The following is an 18,165-nucleotide window of genomic DNA, read 5'->3' on the forward strand; positions in this document are numbered from 1 at the left end:
TTATGTTTGCTTCTAGAAGTTTCAGTTTATTTTATTTCCCCATCTTTGAAAAGAGATTAAATAAGAATCTCATTGAAATAGGATTCTTATTTCCATATTGTTTCCTACATTTAAAATGCCACTAGCTGAAACTTGTTTTCTTCAGGGATCATAGTCATGTTAAAAAGTTATTTATGCTCGTAGTGCCAGATAATGTGCTTTTGCTGTTGACACATTGAGGTAATTACATTTTATTGGTTTTGGTAATAATCTTAGAAATGGTTTTTTCATCTCTCTAGTTAATTTCCATCACATTTCTGAGAAGATTAAGAATTAAGTGAAGGAAAACTCAGAAATGGTCCAACAAGTAGCCGTTTGTGAACAGAAGGTATAATCATCTAATCTTTATTTTCATGGCTTCTCGTTGAAGTACTTCCCCTTTCTTCTAGTTCACTTATTTTTCTCTCTCTTCTTTCATGCTAGTGTCCCATTTCACTACATTGTATAACAGTCTAAATTTAAAGCAAGCATCTTATATGTAAAGCACCACTTTTTAAAATTTCTGTGTGGACTTACCCACAGGAGATAGGCTTCACTATCTCTATAAATAATATTTTTGAATTCTGAATCCATTATTACATATCTGTATAGATCAATGAAGCGAAGAAACATGCTCAAGAAACAAAGGGGCAAAATAAGATTCTCTGTGATGAAGTACATAAATTTAAGGTAAAAATCCCTTCTTTTTCCTAGATTACACTCTAAAAATAGAAGTAAAAGTGATAAGTGAATATTACTAATCTCTGTGTTTTGTTGAAGAATAACATCAAAACACTTGAAAGCACTAATGAAATCATTAACGACGTCATTCCACGTATACGAACTAAGTTGCAGTGAGAGAGAGATGGGAACATGCAGAACTGGGACTTGGTGCAAGTTTTGCTACTAAGTTATGACCATAATTTGATTTTTGAGATTTTGTTCACTGGGTGAATTGAGCCCTGCATTCCTCCATGCTGTTCACTGCTGCTTCAAGTACTAATACCCACAATGCCTTTTTTATTTAAGGACTTAGGAAGAATTTTTTTCTGATTTTACAACCTGGGTTAATTGTTTATATCATTCAGCACTCCCTCCCCTCCAAGAAATATAGAACTGAGAAACTGTAGGAAAGAGTACTAGAGACTTCTAGCCACGTTGAGCAGTCCTAGCCCCCTGAATGCAGAGCAGAGAATTTTCAAAGTGAATCTAGTGACAATATTTATCTTCCACTAAGAAACAGTTCCTTTGAGCTGTTTGACTTCAAGATTTTAGACTTTCTTTGCTTTGGCCTCATCAGCCAGTCCAGCATCCCATTGTCTCAAAAGTAGGAAAGTTGGAGCGCCCATGAGATATTTGTGACTTCAGTTATTCTTTTAGTTCCTCATTTCTTTCTGTGTTTCACTTTTCTTCTCGACTTAAACTGGATCAGCTGCTTTTAATGATTCAGGGGCTGATGTATGTTTGTTGGCATTTCTTCTTTTTAGCATATCGTCCAGATTTCTGTTGAAATCTAATACAATTTGTTTCTATCATACATGCAGAGAGTAGAAAAGAAAAATATACAGAGAGTTAAAAGGTGATATTTCAATGAACACCTCAGGAATTTCAGAAGTAAACTACCTATATTTGCTGCAGGATTTTCATTGTACACCTTAGCTTTGATGAAGAACAAATATGACATGTCTTAGAGTATTAAATTTGTATGTTAGCTATTAGGGATTTTTCTTCTTGGGAACGAAGTCATTAGTGAGAGTGTTTTGCTTAAGTTCAAATCCCCCTTAATGAATTTCATGTCAGTGAAGCAAAATTGAAGTCTGAATAACAGCATGTACAGAAGGAAAATGCTCAGCTTAAGATCAAGTAGGAGAAGAGAACAAAAAGTTACTCCCATAGATTATGTAAATCAGAGAACTAAACATCATTACTTCCTTTTTAATTTTCTTATTTTTAATTGTGGTAAAATACACATAACATAAAATTTACCATCATAGTCATTTTTAAATGTACATTTTAGTAACATTAAGTACATTGACATTGTTGTACAATCATTACTTCTTGAATACCTTTTCTCAAATCTGTCTTCAAGTCCGGAGATATGAGTGTAGGATTCAAGGATTCCATGCAGAGAGCCTCAATACCTAATAAATGTACCCTGGAAGGTATGTTGCTTGTGGGGAGGAAAACCCCATATAGTAAAAATGAGTTTTCATTGGGAAGGTAAAAAATGGCTTCTTACCCTCAAGATTCTCTCCTTTCTCCTCTCCCCTCCACAACCCAGTTCTTGGGAACACGTGCACACACACAAACAAAATTGTTTTATGTTTTACAGAAAGGAAAAAGAAGCTAGAAGACAACTGTGAGGCATTGAGATCTGTTAAAGTGGCAAAGAAATCAAATTAAAAATGTTAAAGAACAACATAGGCATGATTGATGAAATCTGTGGACAAAGAAAGATGGTCACAGAGGAGTAAGATATTCGCGTGTTGTTACAAATACTGTTGTGTTAGTGAATGTGGGGAACAATGTAGATAATTATAATTCTTTTAGAATATTTACCACCATATTTTTGCCATATTCATTCTATAGAGAAATGTGTTTCCCCTTTCTGCCTTGACTTTTGTAATCTGCACCTTCCTTTCCATTCTCACTGGTTATCAGAGATTCTTATTTGTAATTAATTTCAGATTGGACGGAGTATTGGTACCAGCTTTAATCACTTCATTTTCTGGAACCTTCTGGGTGCATTTACGTTGTACTCTAGGTTTCAATCCTGTCATAGTATCATGACCTGCCATATGTCTATCATTTCCTATTAAATTCTAGACATTGGGTAGAAAATATTTAGAGAAAAATTGAGGCCTCTTGTTGTGTTATCTTGCTGCAGAAAATCTGGGAGTTTACATCTGGCAGGTGATCAGGGATGCCAGCAGTACTGAATCCTATTCATCCAGTTAGCAATTCAGACCATTCACTGAAGGCTCAATCCCTCCTAAGGCCAGTGTGTTTTCTGTCCACCTTTATTCTTCGTGTGTAATCTCCTGGGACCCAGCTAAGGCCTGCACGTTTTCCTAGGGATGACCTTCATTTAGTGACCGTGAACTCCAGTTGTTTTACTTCTGTGCCCATGGATGTGTGTAAACGCTCGTCAGCTTCTTTACCTCTCAGTAGTCTCCTCTGGAATTACTTGATGAACCCTGGGGAAAGTGGCCCCAAATGCCAGGCTGACCTTAATCCTGGGCTTCCTTCTTCTCCATCTTGGCCTCATGTTTCTTTATTGGCTTGTTAGTAATTTGGTGCAATCATGAATTTCCTATTTTGGCCAGTGTTTTCTCTTGTTCTCAGGGGGAGATGAGGGACTTCAGACCCACTCATCCATGTTCAAATGCAAAATTTTTCTTATATTCCCTCAAGAGTCAGGTTTGTGTTATCCCTTCCCAAGCCTGAGGGGTTGCTGTGTCCTCACTGACATCTTGTTTGCATTAAACTGTGAGATGTTTTAGGGTGAGAATAGTGCCCTGCTTCCCTCTGTGTCCTCAACACCTTATAGTGCACCCACTACATTCCAACAAGTCCAGAAAGCATTTGCTGAAAGATTGCTGGGTGGAGTCACATGAAGTGAAGTAGGTGGAGTCAACATCTCACTTATTGAGATGGGGGAGACTGGGGACAAGTTTGGGGTTTGATCTCTTTCCTACTGTGCCAAGATACAGCGTAAACAAATCAGTCCACCTCATTTGAAAGTTTTAGCCAAACTCTTGGAACCCAAACCTGGTGGAGGTGGTGTGCATAGTGGTCAAATGCAGTATCTGGAGTGAGATTGCCTGGGATTATCTCTCAAGGGCTTTCTAGCTGTGTGATCCTGACTGGTTGCTTAACCTCTCTTTGCCTCACTTTCCTCATCTGTAAAATGGGGATAATGAAACCTATCTCCCAGTGATGTTGCGAGAACTAGATGAATGCACAGCCTATTGTAAACACTCATCAGATGTGCCTACTATGGCTTCCCTTGCAGCCATGTCTGAATTCCAAGCCAAACAGCTCTTCTAAGGCAGCACCAACCAGGAAAAAGTGGGAATGAGTAAAACAGGATCGAAGACACTCAGGGGCTTTTATTATCCAGCCCCTACCCACCCACCACAATGATAAATAATTTTATTGGAGTAGATCACCTCAGAAAATGATGCCAGGACCTAGAAGATGGGCACCTTCCCTCCTGGCTTTGGAGAAGCTACAGTTCTTCCTTGACTCTTGGTTTCTTCTCTTGTCTTGGAGGTCCTTTTGGCTTAGCCACTTTCCTCTCCTTCTCAGCTATTTCTTTCTGCCCAGCTGGGTATTCTGGCTTGGTCCCATTCTCCAGCTCAGTCAACTTCTGCTCAGGTAACTCTTTCTCCATAAAAGGTACCTCTTCTTCCTCAGCTAATACCTCCTCTTCTATCACCGCACTTTGCTCAATAGACAATAGCTGTTCAAGAAAAGGAAGGAGGAAGGGAAGAAGGAAGATAAAGGAAGAGGTAAGATGGGCCAGTCCAGTGGCATAATGGTTAAGTTTGCACACTCTGCTTCAGTGGCCTGGGGTTCACGGTTTGGATCCCAGACATGGACCTACACACTACTCATCAAGCCATGCTGTGGCAGCATCCCACATACAAAATAGAGGAAGATTGGCACGGATGTTAGCTTAGCAACAGTCTTCCTCAAGCAAAAAGAGGAAGATTTGCAACAGATATTAGCTCAAGGTCAATCTTCCTCACCAAGGAAAAAAAAGAGAGAGAGATTGTAATTGCCAAGGCCACTTTTTCTGGAAATGCCCAGAGAGAGGCACCTGGAGGATCCTCCTAGATGCAAAGTCCATTTGGCTTGGGTGGGGTTGTTCTCAACTGTGATTTTGCCCCTCCAATAACAGGACCTTTGGGGAATCACTATTTGTCCACTCTTAAGTCCACAGATGTGGCTGCCCCCTTGCCTAGCTCAAGGCTGGGCATGTGACCCAGGCCTTGCTAATGAGGTCCCTTGTCAAAGACATTTGCTAGGACTACTAAGAAGTAGGTTCTTTCTTTCTAAGATAGGAGGATGTTAGTTTAGAGCTGTGGGGCAATCTTTGACCCTCCATGGGGAAGTGACTGCTTTGGAAAGAAGCAAACATAGAGGAAAACAGAGATGGGGAGATGGAAAATGAGCTTGAGCTTCTGGATCCACCCATGCCTGAAGTTCTACCAGTTATACAGGATAAATTCCCATTGTTGCTTAAGCCAAAGAGTAGTGATTCTGACATTGGTAACTGAAGGGTCCTAACTAATACAGATGGCACCTTCCAGCAGATGGCCTCACTAAGGCATGAACAGGATTAAGAGAGAATGGGGATTGTCATCCCATCCATCAAGAGAATAATGCTACAGGGCAGTATGCCATCAAGACATCTGGTTACCAACTCAGGAACAGTGGACCCAGGGAAGCAGCCTTGGGAGCTGTGTGAGACCTCAGAGCCTTTGCCCCTCCGAGTGTTTCTAAAGTCTGCCATTTCTGCTTCCTTGTAGTAAGTGCCTTTGAAATAAAATCATCCAAACTGGATGGTTGCTCAGCCATCTTCAAGTATCTCCTGAGTGCACAAGAATAATGGAACTCTTGGCGCACTCTTTCCTAGTCCATTGAGGTCTTGATGATTCTGTGTGGGAAAGAATAACCCAGGGTGCTGCTGTTTGCCTTACCTCATCTTCATCCTCAATCCTGGTCTTGATTTGACTTTCCAGAAAGTCTGAAAAGCCCTTCATGGTGTATTCTCCCTTATATGGTACAACCTAGGAAGAAAACAGAACAGGGTCAAAATGGTAGCCTCTTCCTGCAGAATACTCAGGGGCTGTTCCATAGGTAAATCCAGAGTCCCATTCCTAACCACCTAGTACAGTGGGCAGGTTCCTTAACCTTTCTGAGCCTCTATTACCATGGCTCTAAGAGAAGGATAATAAAAATTCCTCCATCCACAATGATTGGGTCAGGGATGAGCAACTGACCTAAGCTGGACTCCCTTTGAGCCTTGGGACATTGTGGAAACTAATGGAAAACACTCTTGAACTTGAGAAGGTAATAGGAGCTGGAGCTGAGAACGAAGCTGATTTGGTAGAAGGCAGAGTTGCAGATAGGGAGAAACTGAGTCTGCGCTAATAACACAACATTTCCAGTTATGTGATTACCAAGAGCCCCTCACTTTTTGAGAGTCGGTGGGGAAGAGCCTGAAGAAGGGGTACCAGTCCAGCTTCATCAGCTGAATATCATTTGCCGTGATGTCGATCTTGGCGATGGAGACTGTGGAGTGGTTTTGATATTTTCTGCCCAACTCCTCCAACACTGGTAATAGCGCCCTGCACTTTTGAGACCAGGGTGCATCTGGAAGAGAGGGGCCATTGTGCAGGCTCACGCTAATGAGGACTCTGAAAGCCAACACTGGTCCATAAACACCATCACTGTGTTCTACTAACGGTTCTGCTGCTTTGCAAATTGCACTCCTTATTTCTTTTAATGATATATTAGGTTATTTTACATTTTAAACATAGAGCCTGGTCATTATTAAATAAATCAGAAAAAAATTAACCTAATCTCCTTTTGCCCAGACACTAACACTTTTAGCATGTTGGGGCGTTTTCTTCTATTCTTTGTTTTTCCTTTTACATAGCTTTCCACTCCAGATGAAGAAGAAAACCAAGAAAAATATTTAGGCTAGATGCTTCCTCATGTTCTGCTAGAAAGCGTGTGTGTGTGTGTGTGTGTGTGTGTGTGTGTGTGTGTGTGTGACAGCACTAAAGGTTTCCAGTGGAGGTTAGACTTGTAGCCTAAGGTCACCCAGTGAGTTAAGCAGAGGAAGGGGGATTTGAAGACAGGTTGCTTTGACTTGTGACCATCACACCATACTGCCTTTCAGTCTGGTGGAGAGAATCCCCCCAAGAAGTGAACAGAGGTTGTGACAAGTACCACTACCCCAAGAAGGGGGACACTGGACTTCCTTGTGGGGCAGTTCCTTGAGCTGTAATTTTGGCCCAGGCATCCAGCCCTCTGGAGAGAAATCAGGGACCAGCTGTTTTCTTCCTGGAAGGGAAATCAAACCTTGCCTCCTGGTCGTTCTGTTAGTTTCTGGCTGTGTGGGAGGAGTGGCCTCAGAGGCCCTGGACACTCCACATTTGGATGATCACCCCTCCATTTACAAAGCAAGTGCCTCCAGGACCACCTGCTCTCCCAGCAGCAGACCCGCAGCTCCCCTGGAGCCCGATGGGCCCTGAGTTGGAGCAGGAGGGAGCATAATGGCTGCAGTCCCAGGGGGCCAATGTGACAGTCCTGCTTCCAAGAAAATGAGGCTGCTTTTACCTTTTCCCAGAACCAAGTGGGCACTCTCATAACTCTAGGTGTCAGGTAAGTACAGAAAGGGCCACCGCAGCCTCTCACTTAAAGGCAGCGGATCATGATTATTTAGCCACGCAGACCTTAAACACCTCACCCTGTGGATGAGAGTCCATTTCAGTGAGATTTAAAAGGCTTGTATGATGCAATCCAGCCCTCCTTTCACCCTTCAGGAATTGATGGGATCAGAGCTCAAACGGAACATTTTGCCTTGCAGCTTATTTACAGTGTGGCCTAGAGTAAGGCAGTTAACCTCTGTAAGGCTGGGTTCCCTGATCTATATCGTGGGGCAATTTGCTGGCCCTTCCTAAGAGGCTTGTTTTGAGGGGGCAATGAGAGCAGGTATGTAAACAGCAAACTCATGTCTGGCTCATGGTACGTGCTCAATAAATGGTAACTGTGTGTTAAATAAAAGAGACATCTGAAGCAGCTTCATTGTCACCCTTCTCTGCGTCTCAGGATGAGAGACAAGGTCCCTGGCTTTGGCTCTCAAGGGCAAATCAGAAACTGGGGAAAGGGCCAGAGTCCTTAGGTGAGCACTGGAAATAATTATAACAATAGGAATAATGATAGCAATAATAACTGTCATTTGTCAAGTGCTTACAACATGCCAGACACTGCTAAGTCCTTTACATGCATGATTCGGCTCCCCAGCTTGGCCACATCAGCTCAAGTAGGTTAAATACAGGCCATTTGGTAAGTCACATAAAGCCAGAAGCAGGGGGAATCCATATGGCAGTTACCAGCATAGGCACTGGAGTCAGGCTGCTTAACTTCCAATTCCACTTCCAGCACTTACTAGCTGCCTGATTTTGGAAGTTTCTTCACCTCCTGGGACTCTGTTTAGTCATCTGTAAAGTGGGAGGAGCAATAATAGTAGCTACTTTCAGAAGTATGTTTTAAGGATTAAATGAGATAATGTGTAACAAGGCCTGGTGTATCTTGGCATTCAGTCAGTGTTAGCCATCAGCATTATTATTGTTGTAAATAGCCACAGGCCTGGATTCTGTGGAAAGAATTCTACCCGTTCCAAGAATTCAGCTTTTGAGGAGAGTTGCACTGTAGCTGATTAGCATCATGTTTTTTTAAGATTGGCCCTGAGCTAACATCTGTTGCCAATCTTCCTTTTTTTTTTTTCTTTTTAGGTTTTCTCCCCAAAGCCCCAGTACATAGTTGTATATCCTTGTTGTAGGTCATTTTAGTTCTTCTATGTGGTATGCCACCACAGCATGACTTGACGAGCCGTGCATAGGTCTGCGCCCAGGATCCAAACTGGTGAAGCCTGGGTGGCTGCAGAGCACACAAACTTAACCACACTGCCAAGGGGCTGGCCCGTGATTAGCATCTTGATCCAAACTCTTTGGATATCTGAAGACCATCTGTGCCATGATGCTTTGATAGATTTTGGTGCCCAAGAATGCAGGAGCAACACTTGTAAAGTAATGTCAGGGCCATTGCCTCCCGTGGCCTCTGTGGAAGTACTTACAGAACATCACAAATACATCCCTCTCCTTGTCAAAGACGACGACATTGAAATTCTTCCCAACAAGCTGCTTAACTGGCCCTTGGTCCCAAAATTTTGGAATCTCGTCACTGGATTGATGTTTCTAGGAGGCAAATTTGAGAGGTCTAGCAATCTCCAGAAAGGGATTGGCATTTGTTGCTTCAAAACCAACTGAACCAGCATCAAAATCAAGATAATTTACATGACTTTTAAGATCTTTATCACATTTTGGTTCCTGCCAACCTCTCCAAGCTCCTCACCATTCCCTTGCTTTCTTTAGCTACACTGGTCTTCTATACCCCAGAGGACTAGCCTTCCTCCCACCTCAGCCCTTTGCTTATGCTGTTCCTCTGCCTGGAGGGACACCCCCACCCATTCTTACATTCCCTTCTCCATCTAGTTAACTCAGATTTATCCTTCAGAGTGACCTCAAGGGAGGACTTCCCTGACTCTCATCCAGACTAGAGCAGATCCTGCCAGCATACATTCTCATAACACTTGGTACTTGTCCTTGTATCACTTATTCAAGTATATCATTTATATTCATTTTTCCGGATATTTGATTAATGTGTCTCTACTACACTAGACAGAATGTCACAAGGGACTTTTCTTCCCCCATCTTTAAATATCCACTGCCTGGTACATACTAGGACCTCAATAAATATTTTATATATAAATATTTTGTAAATGAAAGAATGAACCAAGCTCTTGCTCCCCTTTGAAGGAAGTGGTACAAATTTCAGAACCTATGTTTCTCTCTACAGCCATTACTTCCTGACTATCTCTTGAGTCCACACCCCTCTCTCTGTTTGCACTGCTGCTACCCTAGTCCAGGAAGCCTTCCTCTCTCATCTAGATCACTGGGATAGCCTCCTAGTGTTCTCTTTGCATCTCCTGTTAATCCTCTACATGCCTGTATTCTCCTACAAGCAGCGTTCTGCCTTCACCATGCAAATGTAGCTTCCCATTGCTTTTAGGATACCAAACCCTTAATATGCTTACGTGTCCTTGCTGTCAGGTCTGCTCAGCTCACCAGCCTTATCTCCCACATTGCTCTCCCTCATTTCCACCCCAGCCTCTGGAAAGGACTTGAAGATTCTTTCCAAGGGGGCATACAGGGGAGTGGGGGCTGGGCATGGGAGATGGGAAACGGTGAACATGATGGAGAATTAGGAATGGGCCAGATCAGGCAGACCTCATCACTCATGTGAACATCTTCATTCCAAGAGCACAAAAGGACCCCTGTTGTCCCTAGAGAGGGAGACAGACACCTTCTGAGGTATAACCAGAGGGAAGAGAAAGAGGATGGGTAGATCTCCACGTACGTTTGTAGACGTGGGGAGGGAAAGTGAGAAGCCTTCTATTTTCTTAGTGATACGTGAGTCAAGTACTCAGCTGAGACTTGGGGTATGATGAGAAATAGATTTAGAGATTAAGAGAATGAACGCACTAAGAGAAATTGACATAGAAATATTAGGAAATTTCTAAGATCCCATGGGAGATTTGGTTTATGATTCCGTGAAGGCAGCCTGCCTCACAGTGATGTTCTTTTTTCTCCAGGATAGGCCTGGAAGCAGTCAGGAAGGTAAGTGGGTTCAACTGGGGTTGTGATTTTGCTTGGTAGATACTACAGGATGTAGAGGAGCTAGAAGGTGGAGGGGATAAAGGAGCTAAGGGGATCCAGACCAGAGCGATGAACGATGGAATTGAAGTTCACAAAGGAGGGCACTAAAGAGATTGTGAAATGAGATCAGGAGGTTGGAGTCCGTGAAAAGGTAAGGAATTGTACCAGTGTGTATTCTAGAGAAGGGATCTAAGAGGATGAGAAGCTTGAAACCGGACTTTCAGAGGGGCTGCCATCTCTAGAGTTTGGCCACGAGAGCGAGTGGCTGAGATGGCATAGACACACCAATTATGGGAGAAAAGACCAAAGTTTTAGATATGGACATCCCTGGAACTGATAGCAGAGTAGGGATGAAGGGCAAGTGAGGAGCTGAAGTCCTCAGAGGGTGAGAGGGAGGTGATCAGAGGACAGCAACAGGGAGTGGGATCAGGTAATCTAAGGTCCAAAGGCATGGACTCCTCAGGGTCTGGAGTTGCTCAAGGTAGGAGTACAGATGGTTTGGAAGTGGTGTGGAGGACACCAACGTCACCACTTGGCCTGTGACAGCATGCATCAGAGAAAGAACAGCTTTCACTTCAGAAAGCTGCAAGGGAGGCAGTGTCTGTGGGAGAGCAGACAGAAGGTAATGAGTGTCCTCAGATGTAAGGTGACCGTGCATTCTGGTTTGTCCAGAGAGTCCCAGCTTTTTCTGCTGTTCTAGAATACTTTTAAAGAATGCCCCATTACTCTCAAAAGTGTCCCCATTTAGAAGATTAAAAATATGGTCACCTAACTCTGCAGGGAAGTTGAGGATACAGCAAGTGCTCAATAAATGGCAGGTGACATTGTGTTATGCAGCCATCATTTTGCAGCCTCTCCTCCCTTTTAGCAAAATAGGCTCCCTTCTAACCCCTCAAACAAAAGGTCCCTGAAGGCTTTGAGGTTAAATCCTGATTGCTGAATACATTCCACCCCATCTTCTCCCCAAAAGCAAGCTCTAGCCTTGGACCAAGTGAATCTTTCACGTTACAGTCTGAAAGAAGATTAAGAGCTCCATTTTGGAGGATGTTAGCCCTGGAAGTGCCTGCATTTCAGTTGGAAATAGCTGCAGAGGAAACATGCTTATGTTAAGAATAAAGAATTAATGGTGGAATTATAGAGTCAAGACAGATCAAAAGCTGAATAGATTTGAGGTGGGAGATGGAGGTATTTCCCCACATTGAACCATAAGGTTGATCTTTATCCTGCCTCCGCATTCAGATGACCAAACCCAAGCAGAATTACCAAAAATGGACGATTTGAGATTCTGGATAAACCTTGTCAAAGAACAAACTTACCTTGGCACTATTATTCAGGAAGCTGCGGCCGAATTTCTTGAGGTTTTCATAGGTTATCTCTTCAGAAGGCATTTTGTATCTCGCATCAGAGCTTAAGTTTAGGATCTGGACAGATGGGATATTGACCTCTGTGATCCGGAAGTATTTGAAGACATGTCTGTTTCTGGGTTCATCTGCATCCACAAGGATGAAAAGGATCTGCCAAATCAAGTGAAACCTGTGTCTCTCTGGATTCGAGGCCATAAAAAAGGTAAGAATTACAAATTGGGTAAGGAATCCCTTACCAAGGGAGAGAAAGTGTTGGGAAGTTGTAGGAGGGGACTAATGGAATGCAAGTAGCAGGGTCTATGGAGTGCGTCTGAAAGACTTGACAAAGGCTCCCTTCCATCAGGCAGGTGCGGCCCTGTGCCCCAGTGCAGAGACAGGCATCGGCCTTCAGCCTGGTGTTGCCATCCTTGTGCAGGGCACCAGCCACACAACCATAGCAAGTCAGAAGTTCCTGAGCTTTCACCTCTCAGTTCCTTGGGCAAAACGTTAACTTCTCCTCTCTGTACCTCAGTTTCCTTATCTGTAAAGTGGCGATTATAATAGTACCCACTTTGTAGGGTTCCTAAGAATTGAACAGGACAATGTATGTACAGGCTTAGTTCAGTGACTGGGAGGTAGAAAATGTTTAATACATGTCAACTCATCATTATTCTAAATTATTCTTCTATCAAGGAAATTCATGACTTCATTCACTCATTCATTCAACAGGTATTTGTGGAATGCCTACTAGGCATTTTGGTAAGCGCTGGGGGTACAACACTGCCCAAGCCAGACAAATCTGTGCCCTCATGAAGCTTATGTTCTCGTGGAGAAGACAGACAAAAATGTGTAAACAAATTAATAAATTCACATAGCGATGAGTGCCAACTAGACCATAAAACAGGGCAGTGTGTTAGAGTGATTGCACAGACAGGGTGAGGTAGGGGCTCAGTATCAGGTAGGAAGGTCAGGAGGAGTATCTGAGGAGGTGACATTTTAGCTGGGACCTAGGAGATGAGTAACAAGTCAGGGGAACCTTGATTCAGGCAGTGGAAACTGGGAATGCGAAGGCCTGGGAGCTGTTGTGGGGGAAGTTTAGAGTGTTCTAGAATAGAAAGGAAAGGCTCATGTGGCTTCAGCACCATGAGGGAAAGAGTCATGGTAGACAAAGTCAGAGATGTGTCAGAGATGAGATCAGAACTCCAGCACAGAGCTTGGGTTTTGTCTGAACAAGATAGGAGGCCACTGAAGTATAGGAAGCTGGAGAGTGACATGATAATTTTTAAAAGATTATTCTGGTTGCAGAGAAGAAAAAAGAGTGGAAGCAGGGAGACCAGTTAGAGGCGCAGAGAGTGACATCAGACACTCTCAGATCATTCACTGATCAAAATATGAAGGAGCCTACTATGTGCCAGACACTCTTCTAGGGGGTTAGGGAGACTGTGAAAAACAAAGCAGACCTATGAAAACCATCCTTGTATACTTTCAACAAACACTGCTAGAAGTGAATAAGATAAGATATGGGGGACATGAACTGTTGGAATAATATTCATCCAATGCTTTATCTTTGGGTTTAAAATGGATCCCAAATAATAAATAGCATTTGGGAAGCTTGCTAATGGAGGTAAAGACAATTTAGAACTTCATCTCACAATATATACCAAAATAAATTCCACCTAGATTAAAGAGTCAAATTAAAATATAATCTAGAAGAAAATGTGGGTGAATATTGACTATTATAACATGGGAGAAATATAGGGAAAATAATCAGATTGTGATCAATTTAATTACATCAAAAATCTTAAGGTTTAAAATTGAATAAGCCAGGAAATATATTCACTAGAAGTTTTCCTGTAATTGGAGCAACTTTCCTGGAGGACAATGTGGTGGGATATAGCATGAACATTAAATATGTTCATGCCCTAATGTTCATGCCCTAGTGGCTTTACTTTGTGCTTATTTTGGGTTTCCAGGATTTTATTTGTTTCATTTGATTTCCAGAATAATTTTCTTCAAAAGAAAAAATCTTCCATTACTGTGTTTCTTATAAAAACACAGAGAAAAATAAATAGCCCCCATAGCCCAGGTGGTGATAACTACCTAAATTTAGATATAGTGCTTAGGAAAAACAGATTTGTTTCCAATGATGATAATGATAGCAATAAGAAGAAGCACTGTGTATCATACTTTTGCTCATTGCTTTACATATAGCGCTTCCAATTCTGCACAGAAATTCTCTGTTTTACGCATGAAGTGATTGAGACTGAGAAGTTAAGAAACTCACCTAAGACAAAATCACTTGTAAGAGGAGGAGAATTTGAACCCAGGTCTGTGTGATGCTAAAGCCCAGAATCTCAGCAATTCCTTGTCAGATCATCTGTGCTGTGTCACACCTTCAGGCTTTTCACACCCCCTGACCTCAGGCAGGAGGGATCTTTCATGCCCCTCACTTCCAGGCCAAATGCTACCCATACTGCAGTCACCCATGCTTAGTCCATCAAAAAAGCCAGCTGAACCATCATGTTCCCGTAGTAGACTTATCAAAAAGATGAAAGAAGGAGGAGCATGCATTTGGAAAGAAAGAAAAAGACACTGGACAAGAAGAAGGGAGGAGGCTGGTTTAAATAGTGAACAATACATAGCATCTATATGCAAATCAGGAAATTGGTATGCAAATACAAATCCTTCCTGGGTTAATTTATAATCAGTAGGGCAGGCAAATGGCATCAGAGTCTAGAGGTGTTGGATCCCCATCTAAGAGCCCCAAAGAGCAATGGCACCTTCCACAAACCTTGTTTTGGAATTCCTTCAATGCCAACTTATAATGCTGCATTATCGTACCAAATGACTTGGAGCTTTTGGAGATGAAGAGCAGCATGTGGTTCAGGATGTTCAATTCGTAAATCAGATCCTTATTCTGAAATTACAAGGAAAAGAGGTCATTCTATGCATACAGCTGCCCCAGCTCCCCTTCTCCCAGGGTCTCTGCTCACTGACCTCAATGTTGTATTCAATAACAAAATCTGTGAGGTGCTCTTTTATGACTTGACTGAGGACTTGTTTGTTGGTACTGTCATAAATAAGCTCCTGGCGTTTCACAATTTTTCCCTTGGACAAAAGAAGAAAAACATTGGAGGGTGGTAGCTTCCATAATGTAGGCACTTAGTAAATATGAATAACACAAATTTCCCCTTGGATAAAAGGAACACACCATGGTGACAAGTATAATCCATAATCTAGGTACTTAATAAATATGGATGACTGGGTAGATTAGCCTGTGGGTAGGATATGGGAATGTGGCAGCCATGAAAATCTCCTATCCACAAAGACAGGGAGTGTGACTGACAGCTGCGGCTGCCTTGCTCTGAAATCCATCAACATATTCATGCTGATGCTGAGCGGTTTCTCACACACTGCTCCTAACAAATAACTGAACGTGTCAGGGATACTATTTCTGAGAGACGCAGGACTTGTCTGATGATGACTTTGACAAACTTTCTAAAAACTTCACTGCAGACAAAGACTCTTTCACTCAGCCTTCTTTCCTTTGGAAGGGTCAGACCTACATCATGGTCTGATGGCTCTCCGAGTCTCCCTCAGCATCCTCTCTGTTTTCCTTCACGGGCATTTTCCCTAATAAATCTTTGCATGTCTGATCCTATTTGGTGACTGCTTCTTGGAAAGACCTGAGGACTAACACAGGGAATGATATAATTCTCTGTAGCCCAGGATCAAAGTTTTGGGGGAAGGAGAAAGAAGCAGCTATCTGCTAATTTCCTTCTACTCTATCTCCTTCTCTTCATCTCCACCAATCCCATCCTGTAGTCCAAACCTCCTCCAGGACTCCTGCAAAAGTCTCCTGATGGTCTTCCAACTTCTCCCCTTGTTTCTCTCCAATGCATCCCCCACACTTCAGCCAGATTGATGATATTAGAACGCAAATCTGATCCTGTCATTCTCTTGCTTAAACACTTCATAGCCCCCATTGTCCTCTGGATAAAGTCCAAATTTTTCTGGTCATAACAATAGTCTAATAATACTAATTAGACTTATTGAGAGCTCATGTTGTACCAGCCACTGTTCTAAACGTGTGATATGCATGAACTCATTTAATCTTCATGACATTTCCTTGAGCTATATATTATTATTTCTCTCATTTTAGTTGAGGAAATTGAGGCACAGAGAAGTGAAGTGACTTGCCCAAGTTTGCTAAGCTCATAAGAGATGGAGCCAAGATTCCAACCCAGACAGTCTGATCTAATGCTCATGCTTTTAACCATTAAGATAGACCAAGTCTCCCCCCAAATGCCTGATCCGAGTTTGCTGTTTGGCTTTTGATTTTGTGATGGGGTTTATTCTGCAGAACTTTTAAATTTTTATGTGGCCCAAGTTTATCAGTAATACTTTCGATAGTTTCTAGGGTTTCTGTCATGCCTTGCAAAGGGGCTTTCCCATTCCAAGTTTAGAAAGCAAACTCTCCCATGGCATCTTCTAGTTTTTACATGGTCTCATTGTTATATTTTTAAATCAGAGATCAATCTGGAATTTAATTCGATGGAAAGAGTGATATATGGATTTAGCTTTAGTTTTTTTTTTCTTCCAAATGGCTACCCAGTTCTCTTAACACCAGTCATTGAATAACACAGATTTTTCCTGCTGATCTAAAATATCATCTTTATCATATACTAAATTTCCAAATGTATTTGGAACTATTTCTGGATTCCACGTTGTCCCGTTCAAAAACACAAATCAGGTTGTTCTCCAACTTAAAACTTTTCAATAATTTCCGTGGGCCCAAGTGAAAATGAAGTGTGTCACAGTCTTCTCTGAATGTCAAGCAGATCTGGATGTCACTCCAGCTGCCTCCTATATGGCCTTGGGCAAGCAACCTAACCTCTTTTAACCCACGTCTCTCAGTAACATGGTTATTGTAAGGATTTGGCTTTGTGTGGGAGGGAGGAAGGCATGTTTCGGGAACCAGACTACAGTATCTAGACTAACACTCTTCAATAGAACTTTCTGTGATGATAGAAATGCTCTGTAAATCTATGCTATCCAATATAGTAGCCTTTATCCACATGTAGCTAGTTTGATCAAGGAATTAAAATTTTAATTTAATAAATCTTGATGTAAATGGTCACATGTAACTAGCAGCTGCCATATCGGACAGCTCAGATCTAGAAGCCAGAGAGGGAGAGGAGGAAGGTGTGTAATAGAGGCTAGACTGCGGAAGGCCTTGTGGGCCTCTTTAGGGACTTGAGTCTTTATCCTAAGAGTAACAGGAAACCATTAAAGATTTTCAGTGATAAGGAGGAATGTGACCATCAGATTTGAATTTTAGAAAGTTTACTCTTTAGAGGACAAAAGAGAATGTGGCATGTTGCATTAGGGTGGATGCTGCATCAGTTTGTGGGAGATGATGGTCCCTTGACCTAGGATGGTAGCAGTAGAGAGAAACGGATAGATTTAAGGGATATTTTGGATTTAAAATGAGTAGGATTGGGGTGGTGGATTGGTTGTGAGGGGTGACGAGGGAGGTGTTAGAATGATGCCTGGGTGTTCTGACTTTGCTCAGATGGGAGATAGGAGAGATGGTGGCACCATTCATTGAGAGAGAAATGCTGGGAACAGATTTGGAGGAGAGATTATGACTTTACTCTTGGCCATCTTGAGACTTCTGATGATAGATATAAAAGTCGGGAGATTAGAGAATTCTGGCTGGAGATAGAGATTTGTAAGTCATGGGTGTATGGATGGTAATTGCTGATACAGGGTGTGAAGGGGGTGCATGGAGCAGAGTAATACACAGGGCAGAGGATTAAGCCTTAATGAATTATGTTTACTGGTTAAGGAAAGGAGGAGCAGCTTACAATGGAGAATGGTTGGAAAGGCCAGAGAAACAGTGGGAGAGTGATTTTGCAGAAGGCACTTAGCTCACAGGTGGAAGAAACAGAATTGGTACCCTAGCCCTTCCATACATGCGTAATCCACTGTTTTGAACTAGAGACCGCTCACCAGCAGTAGGGTCAAAGTCCTACCTTTTTGAACACCAGAACACTGTCCAGGGGGACGTGGAAACGCCCAATGGCATTGCTAATTGATGTCACTCCAAATGTCAGCTCTGGGAAGTCTTTGATCACATCGTAGAACAACTCCACTACTTCTTCCTCTAAATCCTGTTTGGGGAAGGATGTTTGGTGAGGCTTTGGTAGGAAGCAGAATGCCTGGCTTTTTTAAGGGCAAGGCAGAAATGGTGACCAATTCATCTCCCCTCCTTTCCAAGTTCT

General features: G+C 42.4%; 3 protein-coding genes across 4 annotated transcripts in view; 2 read left to right on the top strand and 1 right to left on the bottom strand.

Moving 5' to 3' along the window:
• Nucleotides 1-18,165, top strand: part of REXO5 (RNA exonuclease 5) — a 692,166-nt gene that overhangs the window by 304,778 nt on the left and 369,223 nt on the right. The window lies entirely within an intron of this gene.
• The window catches only part of LOC100147307 (protein disulfide-isomerase-like protein of the testis), a 305,575-nt gene that overhangs the window by 286,791 nt on the left and 619 nt on the right, over nucleotides 1-18,165 (bottom strand). Inside the window, exons 2-6 of the mRNA XM_070232579.1 lie at nucleotides 17,917-18,054; nucleotides 14,876-14,986; nucleotides 14,670-14,795; nucleotides 11,852-12,049; nucleotides 8,894-9,014 (exon numbers count right to left, since the gene is read on the bottom strand). Coding sequence (XP_070088680.1) covers nucleotides 8,894-9,014; nucleotides 11,852-12,049; nucleotides 14,670-14,795; nucleotides 14,876-14,986; nucleotides 17,917-18,054 — 694 coding nt within the window. The remainder of the gene's footprint in view (nucleotides 1-8,893; nucleotides 9,015-11,851; nucleotides 12,050-14,669; nucleotides 14,796-14,875; nucleotides 14,987-17,916; nucleotides 18,055-18,165) is intronic.
• The window catches only part of LOC111767528 (acyl-coenzyme A synthetase ACSM5, mitochondrial-like), a 117,642-nt gene that overhangs the window by 44,782 nt on the left and 54,695 nt on the right, over nucleotides 1-18,165 (top strand). The gene's annotated exons all lie outside the window — the stretch shown is intronic.

Source organism: Equus caballus, chromosome 13 (genome assembly GCF_041296265.1).
Source record: "Equus caballus isolate H_3958 breed thoroughbred chromosome 13, TB-T2T, whole genome shotgun sequence".
Lineage (NCBI taxonomy): Eukaryota > Metazoa > Chordata > Mammalia > Perissodactyla > Equidae > Equus > Equus caballus.